The sequence below is a fragment of the Rhagoletis pomonella genome, unplaced genomic scaffold (genome assembly GCF_013731165.1).
Source record: "Rhagoletis pomonella isolate Grant_MI unplaced genomic scaffold, Rhpom_1.0 Rhpom_scaffold_00012, whole genome shotgun sequence".
In the NCBI taxonomy this organism is placed as follows: domain Eukaryota; kingdom Metazoa; phylum Arthropoda; class Insecta; order Diptera; family Tephritidae; genus Rhagoletis; species Rhagoletis pomonella.
In genome coordinates this window covers 3,577,206-3,596,040 of record NW_023458566.1, presented here as the reverse complement: position 1 = coordinate 3,596,040, position 18,835 = coordinate 3,577,206, and the positions used below count along the sequence as shown (strand labels likewise).

At 33.3% G+C, this 18,835-nt stretch overlaps 1 protein-coding gene across 1 annotated transcript; it reads right to left on the bottom strand.

Annotated features, from left to right (window-relative positions):
* Positions 1–36: 36 nt before the first annotated feature.
* LOC118747688 lies at positions 37–8,582 on the bottom strand. The gene is made up of 2 exons (XM_036481758.1): positions 8,011–8,582; positions 37–747 (listed from the first exon to the last, which is right to left on the bottom strand). The coding sequence occupies exons 1-2, from the start codon at positions 8,094–8,096 to the stop codon at positions 420–422; spliced, it is 414 nt and encodes a 137-aa protein (XP_036337651.1). The 5' UTR covers positions 8,097–8,582; the 3' UTR covers positions 37–419.
* Positions 8,583–18,835: the final 10,253 nt, after the last annotated feature.

Below are 18,835 nucleotides of genomic sequence, written 5' to 3'. Positions count from 1 at the left end.
TTTGCAAATACATAAAATAAATCACTCAATAAATGGATGTATGTATGTATGTAAAGCAAAAATTTATTTAATAAAAATTTCCGTCTTTATGTAAACATTTCGCAATAAAATAAAAATAAACTAAATACATATGTATGTACTTGCAACTAAGTACTCGACATATTTATATGTATTAATAAATGTCTCAAATTGAATTGGTCACAATGTTGAATTGAAAAATCTTAAAACTATGAGAGAAAGTAGCAAATTGCATCTTACCGATTCTAACTTAAAATTATATTTATAAATTAAATTACTATATTCAAATATAAGTATACCCTCTATGTAATTAAGAAGGTATAATACCCAGGCGTTAAGCGCCTAGTCTCCCTTTTACATATATGTATAATTAAATATTATTCAATTGATTTGCATAAAATTTATCTATTATAAATCATATCACAATCGCTGCCGATGAATTGTTTGCTAATGAAATTCGTTGTGCAGTCCACCAAATAATTGGGTATGGTCCAAATGTTGAAGATGCTCAACAATGGCGCTGCACGCTGCTTAATTCGACTCACTATGAAGCAATAGGAGCTGCGAAACCAATTCCTCGATGCTTTCTCAACTCCCTTGTAGACTTTCTTTGGCTGAAGTATCTGTTTGACTTCGACACGCGGTGTGATTTGCATTTTGTCGACGGATTCGCAAACTTTTTCGTTGCTCATCAAAATACCCGCCACTATGTAGATCAGTTTGACGTATCTGCAAAAAAAAACAAAAAAAAAAGCGATTGAGAGAAAAAAATACATTACTTGCATATACATATATTTAAGTACATAAAAAAGTCATACGTAAATGAAATAAATAATTGCGAAAAATGTATGCAATTATGTTATGTTTTCGTAATATTTCCTGTAGCTAAGCGCCTGGAGATTGTGTGGAGCTCATAAAACAATAATACAAAGAATAAGAATTTAAACAGTTGATAAGATTTTTAGGCGCATATTCGCGTGAAGAAATTCATAATATTCTTGCTTTTGAGTATTTATGTGCGTGGATATGTACACATGTATTTATAGAAAAGTATGTACATTAGGGTGGTAAAAAAAAAAGTAAAGTAGAAAATTGAATGCTCTCACCCTCTAGAATTGTTCTATTCCGAAAAAGATATACGCCCACTTTTTTATTATTTTTTAATCAAAAAATATTTCGAGATCGCTCAAAGCGCTAAAAATTTTCCATTTATTTTATCGTTATGGGGAAAAACCATTTCTAGCAGAAATGCTGTAGAATTTTTGAAAATCAGTATCGATCGGAAAACTCTGTTTTTCTTCAGGAGACTTCCTGTAAAAAAACCAAATTTGTTATTTAACCATTTTTTACAGGTCCTCCAAAAACTCAAAAAAAAAATTGAGGACCCATAAAAATAGTAGTGGTAGTGGTAAAAGATGGTAAAATAAGCAATTAGGTAGTATTATTGGAAGTCTCCTGCAAAGAAAGAGAGTTTTTCGATCGCAGAATATGGATTTTAAAAAACTCTATACTGTTACAACGAAATTTTTTTTTTACTTATAAAATACATTTTTGATCTCAAAATAAAAAAAACAGCGGCATATTTCTTTCGGTATAGACAAATCCTGGGGAGTGAGAGCATAAAAATTCCAACTTTTACTTTTTTCTGGACCACCCTAATGTACATATGTGCATATACAAGCATGTTGCAAGACATTTGGTTCCCCTTGAAACTCATTCACCGTACATTGAGTTTAAGAAGAAAATTAAAAAAAAAATACTATCACTGCTGGAACTTTGACCTCTCGCCGTTTATATGCAGCAAGAAATAGTTGAAGAAGAAGAAGCAACTTGTGTTTGTTTAGGTGTTTCCTGTTAAAAAAATATGAAGAAAGAGAACAAACAAGAGACAGACAGGTATGTACATAAATAAAGATTAAGTGCACTTTCTACGAAAGTACAGTGTGAAAAAGCAGATTTCACACTTGCTTAGAGGTTTTGTCATCGAATTAGTTAGGTATTTTTGGTTATAGATCGAATTTTTCGCGGAAAAAAGTAAATAACTTATTTAAGATCTTAAGCTAGCCCTACGTCCAAAATACGCAACACACTTTTCTAAAAAATTAACAGCAATTTTTAGTGAATTGAAACTTGCACTTTATTGTACTAAAATTGAATGGGCTACAAAATTGCATACCTTAAAATTTTCAAAAAATCCTGAATAAAAAGTTTAAAATTTTGATGGAATTTTTTTAAATTTTGATTAATTTTTGTGAACTTTGTGCATACTTTGAATATTTTATTTATGTAGTTTCTGTTATAGATCGATATATATTTTAAATGAAAATTAATCATTTGAATTTTGCTACTATCTTATTGAGCGCAGCTGAAAATTTGTATAATATTTTGCTCGCGCTGCTCCAGCAGTCGCGATTGCCGAGTGGGCGAAGCACCTGCGTGCCATTGCAGAGATCCGAGGCTCGAATCATCGTGCAGCGCATTTTTTTTATTTAATTTAATTTTCTTTCCATTTGTTGTTTTAAAACGAAAAATTAATATTTTATAAATTTCAATTGGTTTTTAGATTTATAACCATTCTTTTTTCTTTTTTGATTAAATTTCCCTTTAAGCTTTAGTTTTTAAGGTTCTGGAAAGACATATTTTTTAATTTCATTTAATTTTTAGAAACTCACGTTAATTTTTAATAATTGTTTTCAAATTAAATTTTATGTATTTTCTCCTATTTCGATAAATTTTTTTCTTTTAGAATTTGATTTCTTAATTTAATTTAGTTTTTACAAAATTGTGTGGTTTTTTTCTTATTACATTACATTTGTTTTTAGTTTTTAGATTTGGTTATTTTAAATGAATAATAGGCTGTCCCACCGCCTGACTATGACGAGGTACGAATAGCGATTACGCGGCTGAAAAACAAGAAAGCTGCTGGAGCTGACGGCCTGCCAGCCGAGCTATTCAAGTACGGCGGCGAGGGGCTGATGAGGTGCATGCATCAGCTCGTATGCAGAATATGGTCAGATGAACGCATGCCCGACGACTGGAATTTAAGTGTGCTCTGCCCAATCCACAAGAAAGGCGACCCCGCCATACGCGCCAACTACCGCGGAATTAGCCTTCTAAGCATAGGTTACAAGGTCTTATCGAGCGTATTGTGCGAAAGACCGTCAACGAGCTGATTGGACCTTATCAGTGTGGCTTTAGGCCTGAAAAATCCACCATAGATCAGGTATTCACAATACGCCAAATCTTGGAAAAGACCCGCGAGAATAGGATCGACACACACCATCTATTTGTCGATTTCAAAGCCGCTTTCGACAGCACGAAGAGAAGTTGCCTTTATGCCGCGATGTCTGAATTTGGTATCCCCGCGAAACTAATACGGCTGTGTAAAATGACGTTGAGCAATACCACCAGCTCCGTCAGAATAGGGAAGGACCTCTCCGAGCCGTTTGATACCAAACGAGGTTTCAGACAAGGGGACCCCCTTTCGTGTGATTTCTTTAATCTTATGTTGGAGAAGATAATAAGAGCCGCAGAACTGAACCGCTCAGGCACAATACTTTATAAGAGCGTACAATTGCTGGCGTATGCCGACGACATCGATATTATCGGTAAAAACAAGGGCTACGTCTGTTCTGCCTTCTCGGGATTGGATAGAGAAGCAAAGCGAATGGGTCTGGTGGTGAACGAGGACAAAACGAAGTATCTCCTGTCAGCACACAAACAGTGAGAGCATACGCGTCTTGGCACCCACGCCACTGTTGACAGTTACAAGTTTGAAAAAGTAGACGACTTCGTTTATTTGGGAACCAGCATTAACACCAATAATGATGCCAGCCTTGAAATCCAATGGAGAATCACTCTTGCCAACAAGTGCTACTTTGGGCTGAGTAGGCAATTGAGAAGTAAAGTCCTCTCTCGTCGTACAAAGATCACACTCTATAAGTCACTCATCATGCCTGTGCTGGTGTATGGCGCGGAGGCATGGACAATGAAAGCATCTGATGAGGCGGCTCTTGGAGTTTTCGAGAGAAAGATTCTGCGAAAGATTTACGGACCTTTACGCGTTGGTGATGGCGAATATCGGAGACGATTTAACGATGAGCTGTATGAGCTTTACAACGATATAGACATAGTGCAGCGAATTAAAATTCAGCGGCTCCGCTGGCTTGGCCATGTCGTTCGGATGGACAGAAACGCTCCTGCTCTGAAAATATTCAACGCGGGCCGCGATGCTGGGAACAGAGGAAGAGGAAGGCCTCCTCTGCGTTGGAAAGACCAGGTGGAGAAGGACTTGGCTTCACTTGGCATTTTCAATTGGCGTCAGTTAGCACACAAGAGAAATGACTGGCGTGCTGTTTTGGACTCGGCCAAAATCGCTTAGGCGGTTACAGCGCCAAATAAGAAGAAGAATAGTTTTTTAAATTTCATAAAATTTTTAGGAATTTGTTTCAATTTTTGAATTTAATTTTTTTTCAGTTTTTAAATTGTATTGTTTTAATGAGAAAAATATGTTTTATTGAATTTTTAGAAACTATTTTTTTTTTCTTAAGTGCTTTTTATTCCTTATTGATTTAATTTTCTTTTACATTTTAGATTTTATTGGTAAATTTTTTTTTAATTCAATCGAGTTTTTAGAAAATTTTATTTATTTAAATTTTCTTTGTTTTAAATTTATTATTTTTCTAAATGTAATTTTCTTTTAATTGGTAATTTTGTTATTTTGGAGTTTATTGTTTTAAAAATTAAAGTATTTTTTGTTTTTAGTTTAATTTAATTTTGGGTAACTTATTTTATTTTTTCTTCAAAATTTTTTTATTCTTTCTTTCTTTAATTTTCTTTAAATTTTAGAATTTATTTGTAAAAAATATTTTTTAAAATTAAATGTACTTTTTAAAAACTTTTATTTATTTATTTTTTCTTTGTTTTAAACTTAATATTTTTTTAAATATAATTTTCTTTTAATTGTTTGTTTTTATTATTTTAAAAAGAAAAAAATTTTTGTGTAAATTTTTTTTTATAAAATTGATAAATATATAAATTGATAAAAGGTAAAGAGAATAACGCTATGACCTCATCGTTAGCAATGTTTTCAATTAGTCTCTCGAAAGACAGAAAAGAGCTTTCAAGGTAGTTGCCAGAATTGATAGTTGTCTTAGGAAAGATTTCCTTATATTTTGAAAGATTATGGTGAGTTGAGACATTTGCTAAATTTTTTTTTAAATATGTTTCTCTTTTCACAATTGATGGAGAAAAGTCTGTATTTCACCTTTTTACTGATTGATTCGCTGCTTGATATACTGATAACAGCCATTTCGGTAAATATAACTATTACACTTTATCATCGAAAGTATCTTTGGTAACTTTAGAATGAGTAAGCTACAAAAGAATTTAATGTTGTGCACACTAAATGAATAAAGAATTCTTTATAAAAGGCTTATCTAAGTGGCTCGCCAATGGACTTTGGAATTTAGCTATGAATGTATATGTAAGTAAGTAAGTATGTATGTATGTACAAACATATGTATATATGTATGTATGTATATACCTTACTTAACCCTTTTTTCTTTCGCGAAATATATTTCAAAACTATGAATAATACTTAAAACAGTAAATATTTTTCAAGATACATATTACACTTTTAACTATTGACTTTCGCGACACTTTTCACTTTTGAAACAAACACAGTAACCTGCATCCAGAAAATACAATTAAAGAAACGCGGTGAAGAAGAATGATATCATTTTTCAAAACAACTGTTATTTTAACAAAAAAAAACGAGCTTTAAGCACAAACAAAAGTTGTCCAATATATTGGACGCCTGTACTGAAAGGGTTAATAAAACCAAATCGGAATTCGTTTATGGTCGTAATTCGTTTATTGCCTCTGACTTGCTAAAAACGGTAAAATAACTACGTAGACATGTATGTATGTATGTAAGGGCGTGTAAATTTTTTTTCGACTATGGGCGTATAGCATAGCAAGATGCTAAGTGTAATTCTAAACAAATTTGCCGAAGAAACCTTTGGTCTAAAATTAATTTGGAGTTTGCCAAATTGCGAAAATAGGTCTCTTTTACTTATCATTTTGCTGAAGTGCCTAAATTTTGTATAAAAGCACGCTATAAGAGGTTTTTGGTATGAGGAATCTATTTTTACTTATCCTTTTCCTAAAACATCCGCCAGAGGGCGCAGCGGTGATAACTTTATTGGTTGAATTTTATTATGTTTTGCTTAAAAATAATAATTATTATTGAGTTTTATTTTTTCGCTCAATGCAAATAATTGTTATTTGATTTTATTTTTTCGATCACAAATAATGATTATTTTATGATTTTTATTTTTCCACCTAAAAATAATGATTATTGTAAAATAGAAAAGGTCATAGAGTCCAATCTACTGAAATTTTATTAGGGTGTCGGTACCTTTAAAAATGATGCGTCGGAAGTTTTGGAATGATCATTATTCTTAACTGAAAAAATATAGCTCAATAATAGTTATTATCTTTGAGCGAACAAAATAAAAGTCAAATATTAATTAATAACTTTTAATCTTCATTGATTAAACTTGAAAAATAAAAATCAATGTAAATTACAGCAGGACGTATGAGCACAAATACGTGAGTGTAATTAAACGTGTGTTACGACGTTTACAACTTGTTTGTTTTTTTTTGGTTAAAATTTAAAAAAACAATGATTACTTTTTGTCCCTGAAAAAATGCATATTTTACTTATCCTTGAAAAATTTGTTTCATACAACTAAAGTTCAATACAAGCTACATGTATGTAGGTATGTACTACATTAGACTGCATAACCAAAAAAATTTCGGTTTTTCTGCCGGGATTACAAAATGTATTATATTTGAAGGATTCTACCAAAATATTTCGGATATATATTAAGATTTACGTTAGCTGGACCGATTTGAAAATACCTCCAAGAATTGAGTTTTTTTTGTGATAAAAATAGTTTTTTAAAGAATATTTTGAAAAAAAATCCGCTCAGATGACAACACAGTTTAAGCTTAAAAAATCTGCATAAAAATATTTAAAAATCTTTTCAGCCGAAAAAAAGTATACCCTTATTTTTTTATTTTGAAAACAAAAAAATATTTAGAGGTCGCTCAAAGCGCCCAAAGTTTTCCATATATTTTATATGGAGGGAAAACAACTTTTCATAGAAATGGTTTAGAATAGTTAAAAATCAATATTTTTCTTCCAGAAAACTCTGCTTATCTGCAGAAGATTCCCAATAATAGTACCCAATGGTTTATTTAACCATTGTTTCATCGCAACTATAATTTATAGGTCCGCCAAAAAACCACAAAAACCCCGAAAAATTCAATGGGGCGACCAATGAAAAATCGTTGGTATTAAAAAATGGTTAAATGAACAATTGGGTATTATTATTGAAAGTCTCCTTAAGAAACCAAAGTTTTCCGATCGAAAAATATAGATTTTCAAGAATTCTATACCATTTCTACGAAAAATTTTATTTTTCTCATATAAAAATACATGGAAAACTTTGAGCGCTTTGAGCGACCTCTAAATATTTTTTGATTTCAAAATAAAAAATAGGGTTATACTTTTTCGATATAGAACAATCCTACGGGGTGAGAGCATTACAATTACTGTTTACTGACTTTACTGTTTTTGGACCACCCTAATGTACATACATACTTATGTATGTATGTAGCTTCAAGCGATAGCCAATTTACCTGTGCTCTGCAGGTGCCTAGTCAATGTGGCGCAAGAATTTTTCCACGCATAAAATAGTATATGTATTAGGGCTGTTAAGAATCTTGTGCATATGCTCTTGGATTTGCTTATGCGTTGCATTTGTAAATTCACAACAATAAAATGCACACTGTTGCCATGGCAGAAAGCATAAAATTTGCAAATGCAAATCCAACTGCAAATCCAAGACCATTTCCACAACACCTATTGTAATATAATAAAGATTTGGACTTACTACGAATATTAAAATATAGCAAACTCACCTAAAAGTTCTGGACATCATTTTGCCGGTTGCGTCGTCACACACCGCTAGTTGGCTCACTAATATTTCCAAATCCTGTAGAGTCATACGATTCGGTTCTGATTGATTTGTACAAATATGTACTGTACAAATAGATATTTAATTTTATTTTTTTTTGTTTCAATTGCACGTTTACGCTTTCACGAATCCGATTTTAATCAAAATCGCTTTAAAAACACTTTTCTATGTACATAGATTTGTGTATATTTTTAGCGCTTAGACGATAAGAGTTCTTTTTTTAAGATTTTTTTCTAACCTGAGATTTATAACTTATGTATTTATTTATTTATTTATTTTTTTTTTTAAATTTTATTTGGACGAAATTTGAATTATTTCCAATGCACGATAAGAGCTGTATGCCAAGAGTTCACTTTTTAAAAATTGTTGCTTTATTTTTTATGGCGTTGCTTGTGTTGCACTGCCCTCCCTACCTCTGCGTGCCTGACTTAAAATTAAAATTACTTAACAAATAAATATTTCGTGTACGCCTCCACTGGATCTCTCATCCCAACTGAGCATGTTTTACTCCGCACTCAGTTTATGGAGCGTTAGTTTTGGTGTCTCACTGCGCCACCGATCGGCTGTGCGGTTGTGCGGTTGCCTGTGCCTGATAACGATGAGATTGTGACAACAGATAAGTGGTGGTGGATAGAGCGAATGTCAATCTCAGATGGTAAATATGGAAAAGTGTGCATTCGGCTTTGAAAATTCTAAAGGGTAGGTACACATGCATGTGACTACGTGCGCTTGGTATATAAATACGTGCATCTTTATAGCTGAAATACAATGCCGGCGACGGCGAACTCACCACAGCGAAATTCACGCTGTCAAAATTAGAACACCCGCAAGCATATGAAATTGAACACAGCCAAAGCGAAATGCGAAGTTCGCTTGGCGGCGTTTCATGGCGATAGATTTATTTCTATCGCTCTGCTGGGCGATGACAGCTGTGCGTGCCAAAGGAGGCCGTATTTGTTTTGTGCTTTCAAAGTTTAAAAAGAAAACAACCTAAACACGATTTTTTTTTGTTGTTTAAAAAAATATAGTTTTGGATTCGTTAAATCTGGCTTGAAACAAATTATTTATAATAATCTTTCTTTGTTTTACATTTATATTTGTTATCATTTCCTCATTTCTAAATATGGTTTAGTTTTTTCTAAATATGGTCACCCAAATTATAAAGGCGACCAAATGGAATCAGCTGTTTTCGCTACCGCTCTAATTCTGTTTAAGTAGGCGAAATAGCTGGGCGAACGGTGAATGACAGCATCGCCCAATTCGGCGAAGTTTGCCGTTCGCCGGTATTGTATTTCAAGCATTATGCAGGCGTAAGTATATACATATGTAGATATGTAATTAAAAAAAAAGAGCATGCGCTGCACGTTTTTTACATCCTTTGCTGTTCCTTACGTTACAATAGCGGTATTCACCAAATTGAGCAAGTGGCCTGGCACTCGAACAAAACAGCAGATTAGCTCAAGCAACGCCGGTTTGCCAGAATGCCAGGCCACTTGCTCGATTTGATGAATACCTATAATATGTCCATCTGTATGCAAGTGAATACTTTATAAAATATTTTCATCGTTTTCAAATCTTTTGGGATTTGTTAATTTCAAAGCTGTAGTATTAATTGTGTTCTGATTGATTTGCTTACCTTTAAGAAGTTCTTTTGGGATATTCTAAGAAACCTATCGTCGAAATATGAACACAAGTGCAGATACTTACAAATAAATTTGTACGTACATACAGTGGGGAGCAGAAATGAGTACATGGTGATTTTTGTCAAATATTTGCAAGGTTTTTAAAGATTTAAAGACATTAGCGGGTTTTTTTTTTCATATAACCAGTGCGATTTATAAAAACTGGCGTTGTTTTTTTTTTTAATTTTCTTTGCAAACGGTCTTGCCCATTTTCTTCCGTAAGTAATCTATGCTAATATGAAAAATTTAATGGGCCACAAAACTGCATACTCAAAACAAAAAATAAATAAATTCTAAAAACCAGTTTAAAAAGCTCAAAAATTTAATAAAATTTTGTTAAGTTTTTCTAAGCCCTGTATAAAGTTTGATTTATACAGTTTTGGTAAAAGCATCAACCAAATATTTAGGAAAAAAAATTGACTTTAAAAACCTTGCAAATATTCAACAAAACCTCAAAATTTTAATAATATCTTGTTAAATTTTTCTAAGCTCTGTATAAATCGTGACTTATATGGTTTCGATAAAAGCACGAACCATATTTTTATGAAAAAATAACCAAAATTTTTAAGTTTAAAAACCTTGCAAATATTTTACAAAATACATCTTGCACTCATTTCTGCTCCCCACTGTATGCACTTCTAAAGATAATAAAATGAAGTTAGGTTCGCCGGTCATTGACTTTCATTAAAGCTTTAGTGAACCAATTTATTTATATCTCAAGTAAACGTAATATTTAAGAAACTGCTAAATAATCATGAATATGTAATACGCAAATTTTCCTGAGTCACAGTAAGATTACTCGCAGTTTTAAATATACATACGTACATACATACACGCACACAATGGTTGATCGATAATAAAAATTAAAAATAAAACTATCGGATTATCGCGGCATTTGCTAGAAATAAATAAAATAAAATAGAAGAATAATAAAATAGAAGAATAATAAAATAGAAGTAACCAAAACCGACGACTTGCCTTCGCCAACCGTTCAAATGAGGTGTCATATTTTGCAGTATCATACTTTCGGCAGTCGATCAAATGCGGCCGTTGCTGGTTTTGTGCACTATCATTCTGAATACTCCTTTTCCGAAGTCAATATCAGTATGTGCTTTTAAGCCCAAAATACAATAACGCTGTGGCAGTGGCAGTGGCAGTTTTTCGAAATCACCTGTTTTTTAGAAAGTGTGGTGTCCAATGTAGCGACACACAATACAGCAGTGGCAGCTGGCAGTACTGCTCAGTTTAACCCAAATTCTAAATTCCCTGTCACTGCCTTCATCGCAGCAAACTTCGCATGCTGAATTTGACATAAATAAAATGCAGCCTACTTCTGTTCATGTCACTGAAGCCTAAAAGACAACAACAAAAATGTAAACAAACAAAAGAGAATGTCAAAAAAAGCTGCCACTGACAACGCCGTATTGTACCTATTTGCTACGACAGTGACTGCCAATATTAGTAGTAACAGCTGATTTTAAAAACTGTCACTGCCACTGCGCTATTGTATTTTGGCCTTTAGAATGATCGTTCACTTGTGGTGGCGGTATTTGCAAACACTGCACGCTTTGCGGCGGTGTTCATCAGTGTTGCCGCTGTGTGACTAAAGGGGCAATTTGGCCCTTTTTAAGCGCCACAATGATGTGCGACTTTTGCTCCATTTGAGAATTCCTTTTTTTTTATGAAAAGTTAACAGAACCCGTGCTATTAAAAAATATATCCTCACTTAAAACTTTTAAAGGAAATGCAATGTGCGTGTTTGCAATTGTGTTTTATGCAAAGCTTGTCCCGCTATTACCTTTTTAAATTCAAGATATTTGTTCTTTTACTAGTAACTAGTTTTCTTTACTAGTAACGAAAAGTAAAAATAATATGGTGACCCTTTTTTTCGTCAATGACCCCTTTTCCTACTTTCTGAAAATTCTCAACGGAAACACTGGTGTTCATTCATCCACCGCTTTTAATGTGAGTATGCTTAACTAGAGTCACAAAAACAGCATAGCATGCCATTCTCTGATTCATACGTATGAATTAATCATATGGCCCTTACTGTGGTAGTACAAAATTTTCGTTTACCGTGCTGGTTTTAGCCACTGCTATGTGGTGCAGGTTCATGCTGTTGCTAACAAAAAGCATGAATGCTTTAGCCATTGCAGCTAATAGCCAACAGGAGGATGACAGCATAATGCTTCGTGTCAGTTAAGTTAAATATCTACAGGGCGTAAAATAGCAAATAATCGCTCAGCGTGCATTTTCTTTACATACATACATACATACTTGCAGAGAAAGTTTCTCTTTTGAAACTTTGTTGTTTTTTGTGTTAATTTTTGTAAAAAGTTTGAAATGTGGATTTATATGGTGTTACTTATAATATACATTAGGGTGGGTCAATTATATATTAAAGGTATTTTACGTCGGTACGTAATTTATGAATGCGTTTCTCGTCCATTTCTGTCTCTCTGTTGCATCCTCTGGCGAGTGCCGGTAATGGATTCCTCATACAAAAACTCCCTTACAGCAGGCTCTTTTTATAAAAAATTTAAGCAAGTCTTTACGACAATACAGCAAATTATAACGCTCCAAAGGAAAAAAAACCTATTTTCGCGATTTAGCAAGTTGGAAATTGATTTTAGGCCAATGATTTCTGCGGCAAATTTGCTTAAAATTCAACAAGAATTCTTCTATGCCATACCATTTTCTGCGCAGTCTTTTGCAAAACTTTGAATATAACATTTAGAGTACATATCTAAAGCAAAGCGAAACTCCTTACGAATCAGAATGATTTGATGTTAATTACAGGATTCCTTATTATTTTGACTAGTGTTGGGCAGTATCGATACCTAAATTACTCAGAACTCGATTCTCAAAAGGATCGACACTACCCGATTTATAAAAGTATCGATACTGAGTACCCCAAAGCACTCAGTACTCACCAAAGAACTCGAAAACACTCAGTACTCAAAAATATTCTGTTCCCATCATAATTGCAATACATGTACTCAGGATCGATTCAAAGTACTCAGAATTAAGTGTCGAATAAATACTTAAAAGTAGTGCTTTCTATTTACATTTACTGGTATTCAGAAATGATTGTACTCAATTTAAAGTCTCAGTAATTTTCAAGTACAACACTTATTTTCAGTACAGATAGCCATTTAATCGATGTAATTTGGTTTAACATAATATATTAATTTGATGAAAGTGCTGCCGGGTTTCAAGAATTCTACACTTAGCATTAAAATGCTACCAACATGTGTATATTTAAAGAAAGTACTCAGTACTCTCAAAAATACCCGATCCTTAAAAGTATCGATACCAAAGAACTCGATCGCAAAAAGTATTTGATATTTCCCAACACAAATTTTGACCATATCGAGTTTCTGTATAATTTTTTTTTGACTTAGTAAATTTGCCTTTCATTGGATTTAAAAGGGAGGAAATAAAACCAGTGCCTTAGTCCTTTAGGAAACGATGCATTTTGGATTAATCTCGCTTTATATATTAAAATATTAGCCTTCGAAAAAGCCACTCAAAGCCAGCGATATACATATCAATTAATAGGAAATTACATTTGGTTCAAAATGAGAAATGCACTTACCAGTCAGTGACGCAATAAATTTGATTTTGTTATTGTTTAAACAGTTTCTATGATTTGACTCCAAACTAGGTACCTATTTCTTGCATTTTACGTTCACACACATGACCACTATTTAAATTAGTTTGCGCGATTTTTTTTTAATATATTTCCTATACTTACACTTTAAAATAATGCGACATACGAAAAAATTCATGGGCACACTCGTATACATAAATTTACCGAACCGACGCGACCCGATCACGCAATAATTGACTATTTCCACTTTTTCTTTTCATTCGTTAATAGCTTTTAAATAGCTATATGTAAATATAATTTTTAAGTAAATAAATATACACTTGTAATATATTTTGGAATAAAATGAGTATATTTCTTTCAGACTAAATTTATTTAAAGTGACTTTCACCATCCCAGATTAACCAAACTAACTTCCACTGCAAATGTCCACTGAATACATACTGAAAATGCCCACACTCTCACATCGTGACCGCTGATTGTTCACCTGGAAAAACATCTCTCCATCAATTTAAAACTAGTAAAATCACCGAAAATGAATTAAATACTCTTTTAATAAATTAGTTTGTATGGATGTACTTTTAACCTTAACATTTTAAGCTGCAAAATATACAAAATAAGAGCAGAAGGAACATATTTATGAGAAACGGAAGTGATTTTGTGCTTGAAAATGTGAGAGCGTGTTTCCGCTTAAAGTTTTGTATCATGAGATAAAAAACTACTAAGGAAATGGATATAAATTGAATATGGTCTCCACCTCTCTATGAGTGAGTATTCATTTCCGTTTCCCGTGCACTCTTGATCCGCTCTTGAAATGTTTTTTTTGTTTGCTGCGCAATCGGTTCGCGCAAAATCAATTTCCAAATTTGCAAATTGAGAGTTTTCGAGTGTTCATTCATCTTCATTCAAACTCTTTTCAAAGTGAGGACCTGGAAAAATAAATACTTGGAAATTGCAAATTAGCTGTGATGAACTGAGAGTGTAGGTTAATTTTCAATATTCAGTAGACTTTTGCCGCGGATATACATACTTAAGTTCGTATGGTGCGCGAGTTCAATCCGATAAGCAGGAAAATATTGTGCAAAAGTGTTAAAATAATTTATTTAATTTGTGTTCAAATGTGCATTGTAGCATTAAAAGTGCAAGTAGTAATAAAAAATATAAATAGTGCGATTTTATTTCATTGCAGCCAAGAAATTATGTGAAAAAGTGAAATTCGTGTGTTCGCCATGAAGAAATGGGAAGCCATCTTGTGGTCGTGTCGCGTGGGTTCGGTAACGTGCATGCCTATATACATATGTATGTACACGTGTATGTAAATGTTTGCGCAAACATACATAAGTACATATGTACGTTTACATATACATATTTATGCAGTCATATTCATACATATCCATACTACCCAACGCAAAAGCCAGCACATAATATTAATAATTTGATGCTCGGTTTTCATAGGAGAATTTCATATAATTCTAACACCTTGTCATTCGGCTAGTGGAATAATATGAGTAAGTTGTTAAATATCTGAAACCGAGCAATTAATCAAAAAATGCAGGTACGAGTGAATTTGTTAAGCAAGAACATACTTTTACATTACGCACATATGTACATATTTATAAATGTAACTGTGAAAGCACATACTTGTACATATATGTATCAGCACAGACATCATATTATGAAATTTTTGGAAAATGGGCGTGACTCCGTCCACTTATGATGAAATGCTGTATATCAGTAGCCGCTTCACCAATCGTTACCAAACTCAGCAGGAGTCTTGCCTAGTGCTTCCCTGCAAAAATCGCGACTACTCCATGCATGCATGTAAAGAGTACTCCCGAAGGACCAAGGAGTACTCCAAAATTAACCACAATTCATATAAAAAATATGGTCCAATTAACATTGCGATGTCCTAGGGCAGGACCATATACTCCATCTCTGTATTACATCAGAGTAGCACAAAACTACTCCAACATATTAACAATGGCATTGTTGTTATATTTTTTCGTTTGTACACGCTTTTGTTCTTCACTTCGCAGATGCTTTTTTTGAAATTAATAAAAACCAGAAACAAAAAATTAAAAATTACATGTTGCCTCTGACGACATTCGAACCCGAACATGCTGGGAGCTAAGAACTAACAGCTAGCATCTCTACACGTTCAGCTACAGCCAGACATGCAAATGTGCTTTCAAATGCTCAACTTCAATCACATTTCGTTAAAACACGAGCAGTGATCGTATAACAAACAATAAGCTAGCGCAGAGACACCAGTTGGTCCGCTACAGCATGACAGAGGAGCACTTTTGTAAGTACTCCAATATACCACAAATAGACTACATGGTCCAACGATTTTTGCAGGGATTGGCCAAAAAATTTTTACAAGAATTAAATTCTTTAAAAAGTCAAAGTTAGACATATCTTTCTGGACTAAATTCAAAATGATATTGTTTGCCAATTATGTTTATTTATTAATTTTTAAGATTTTTCAATTAATTAAAATACAGCTCATTCCCTAAAAATTCCATATTAATCTTAGCTTAATTCATCAAAATTTCAAACTTTTTTCTGAGAATTGTTTTTTGAGTACATATACAGTTTTATAGCCCATTAAATTTTAGTGTAATAGTGTTTCAAGTGGCTAAAAATTACCGTTGATTTTTTTTTTTAATTAATTACCGAAGGTGTGTAGCGCTGCCATTAAGATAGGGTTTTTCTTCAGATTACATTAAAAAATTCACGGTGCCCAAAAATGTTGGTTACTTAAGCGGGTTAGGTACTTAAGCGGGTTTCACTGTTTACCCTTTTTAGAAAATATTTGCTGCAAAACTGCATACGTACTAAATTTTTTTCTAAAAGGAGTAATTGAGGAGTGCAAAATTTTTATGAAAATTTCCATAAAGTTTGGAATTCCGATTTTTGGAGTTTTTGTTGTAGTATTAGCCTTAATTTTATATAGAGTTATTTCCAAGAGATTTGCCTGAGGAGCCCTTTAGTCGGAGAAGAAAGAGAGGCAGGCCATTGAATTCTTTGGCCTTTGCTCTCTAAAGTTAGAAATGTGGGAGCCTCCAAATCTATTTTTTTTTAATTGTATCTAATAATTCTAATAAGCATCAATTGAGGAAAAATCGAATGTGGATTCTCGAATTTTTTGAATTGATTCACGGATCGAATCGGAACTAAAAAATCGACAAAAAATCGAATCGGGAGGGCTCGACTAATCGATCTTTGGTTTTATCGATTTGAAAACGGCTTATATACTGTCTGCCCGCAGAGACGGAATGTCGACTTTTGAGTACGATGAGCTTTCCAAACATACATACATATGTATTCTGTATGTTGGCCACACGAAATTCTGGTTATTCTTATGGCTATATTTTTTACCCACTTTCCAATTATAAAATATTTTCTATAAATTATAATAATTTTTATAACCAGAATGAACTGAACTGAAAGGTGTGAATAACTACATAAAATCATACTTGGCGACTTCAATTCCAGGGTGGGCAAGAGCGGGATCTTTGGCCCTCCCGTCGGAAATTAAGTCTTTACGACAAAACAAATAATTTTGGCAAAACTTAGGCCTCTATCTACATTTTTCAGTTAGCGCTCGCAAAAGAAGGCGTTTTCAATGAAAATGTTTAAATATTTTAATGCAATAAATAATGAAAAACACTTGCAGACCATTAAATTTTAGCATAGTAAAGTTCAAGTTTGCTGTGGTTACCGTTGATTTTTGGCATAAAGATCGCTTTAAGTTTCTATGTATTTGATGTGAGCGAAAAAACAATTTTTCGTGTAATTGGTAGAGAATTCTTGAAAATCAATATTTTTCGATCGGAAAACTCTGTTTTTTTTCAGAAGACTTCCAAAAATATCAGCCAATTCTTTATTTTAACATTTTTTAATACTAACGATTGCATTATTTTGGGTTTTTGTAGGACCTAAAAATAATAGTTCATATTAAGAAAATGGTTAAATAAACAATTGAGTATTATTATAAGAAGTCTCTTGAAGAGAAAACATTTCTAGGAAATATTATAAAACTATCCTAGCAGGTGAGAGTATTAAAATTACGACTTTGCTTTTGTGGACCACCCTAGTGTACAAATATATACATACATATAAGTGTAAGCACTCGTCCGTCAATTACTACACTAGATTTTATGACTAAAATAATATCGCATTTTTATTTATCAAATAAAAAATTTTTTTCTTAAATATCATATTCTAGTATTTATTGCATTATTCACTACCAAGTGGACGCTGTGGTGTAGTGGTTAGAAGAGCGCACTACGATTCAGCAGGTGCTGGGCTCGAGCCCAGTTTCCGACCAACATCAAAAGAAAATGTTTTTCTAATAGCGATTGGCAATGGCAAACATCCGAATGCATTCAGCTATTAAAAATAACTTCTCATAAAAATACAATCGCCGTTCGCAGTCGGTGGATCGCCTTTGTGTGACAACAACAAAGCGCATACTAAAATTCGGTGGGGAAGCCCGGCCAAGCACTAACATATTGTGTTAGCGCCAATATTTTATTAGTTTTATTAATCACTAATAAGTAGTTTAAGAATCGACCGCAAGTCATTTATTTATTAAACTATATAAAGTTATCCAACACATTTTTTACGGTTACAATGAGTTACAATAAATAAGTACTCTCACAATCTTATCTATAACGAACTTAGGTAGTTTTTAGTTAATAACCTAGTATACTAGTAGTTATTATATTATTTTTTTCGATTGATTACAAATTCTCAATCCATTAAAATCTTGCTTAGTTAAATCGATAGGCTATTTTTATTATAGAGCGCTTGTAATAATAAATTCACGTACAGGCGATTCAGGCCAAGTTATAGGGCTTTTATAAAAAAATATATATAAGTGCCTTTTTCCTTAAAAAAAAAAACAAACACGAGCAAACCATATAATAACTGTATTTTATGAAAGAAATTAAACTGTGGCAAACAAATATATAAAAGCAGGGGTTGTTACCGCTCAGATTATAGGTCACATTAGATGCATTGGATATTTAATTGACATTCTAGTATTCTTAGAGGTTTCGACTTTAAGGCTGATATCGGCGGATCACTGCATATCCATCCATATTGCCATTAATGGGTTATTTCTGCACTCACAATCCCTCTATGAATGAGTGGACGGTAGGGATCAGTTAGGGAGAAGAACCGCTGACCTTCTACAGGAATGGATCGAAGCTTGACGGGAGTTTCGGTGTAGAAAGGGAGGTAAATATACTCTGATAACCAGAAAACCCAGCCATCATGGCCTTACACTCGCTCACGATTTTGAGTCGTACCGCATGGGCTCCTAATGAACAATGCCCAGGTGAAGACACCTGCTGGCGCTTAATCAGTAGTGGGAGTTCCTTTGACCACCCGATGTCGATCACTGGCCAGAAGCTCATCTCCCAGGGGAGCTTACCGGCCACGATAGGAACTCCTAAGCCCTCTCTTTC

Excerpts from the sequence above, each read along its gene's own strand:
- LOC118747688 (XM_036481758.1), bottom strand. The coding sequence starts at position 8,096 with ATGACTCTACAGGATTTGGAAATATTAGTGAGCCAACTAGCGGTGTGT. Across the intron at positions 748-8,010 it reads ATGATGTCCAGAACTTTTAG|ATACGTCAAACTGATCTACA; the intron begins GTGAGTTTGCTA and ends TTTTTTTTGCAG.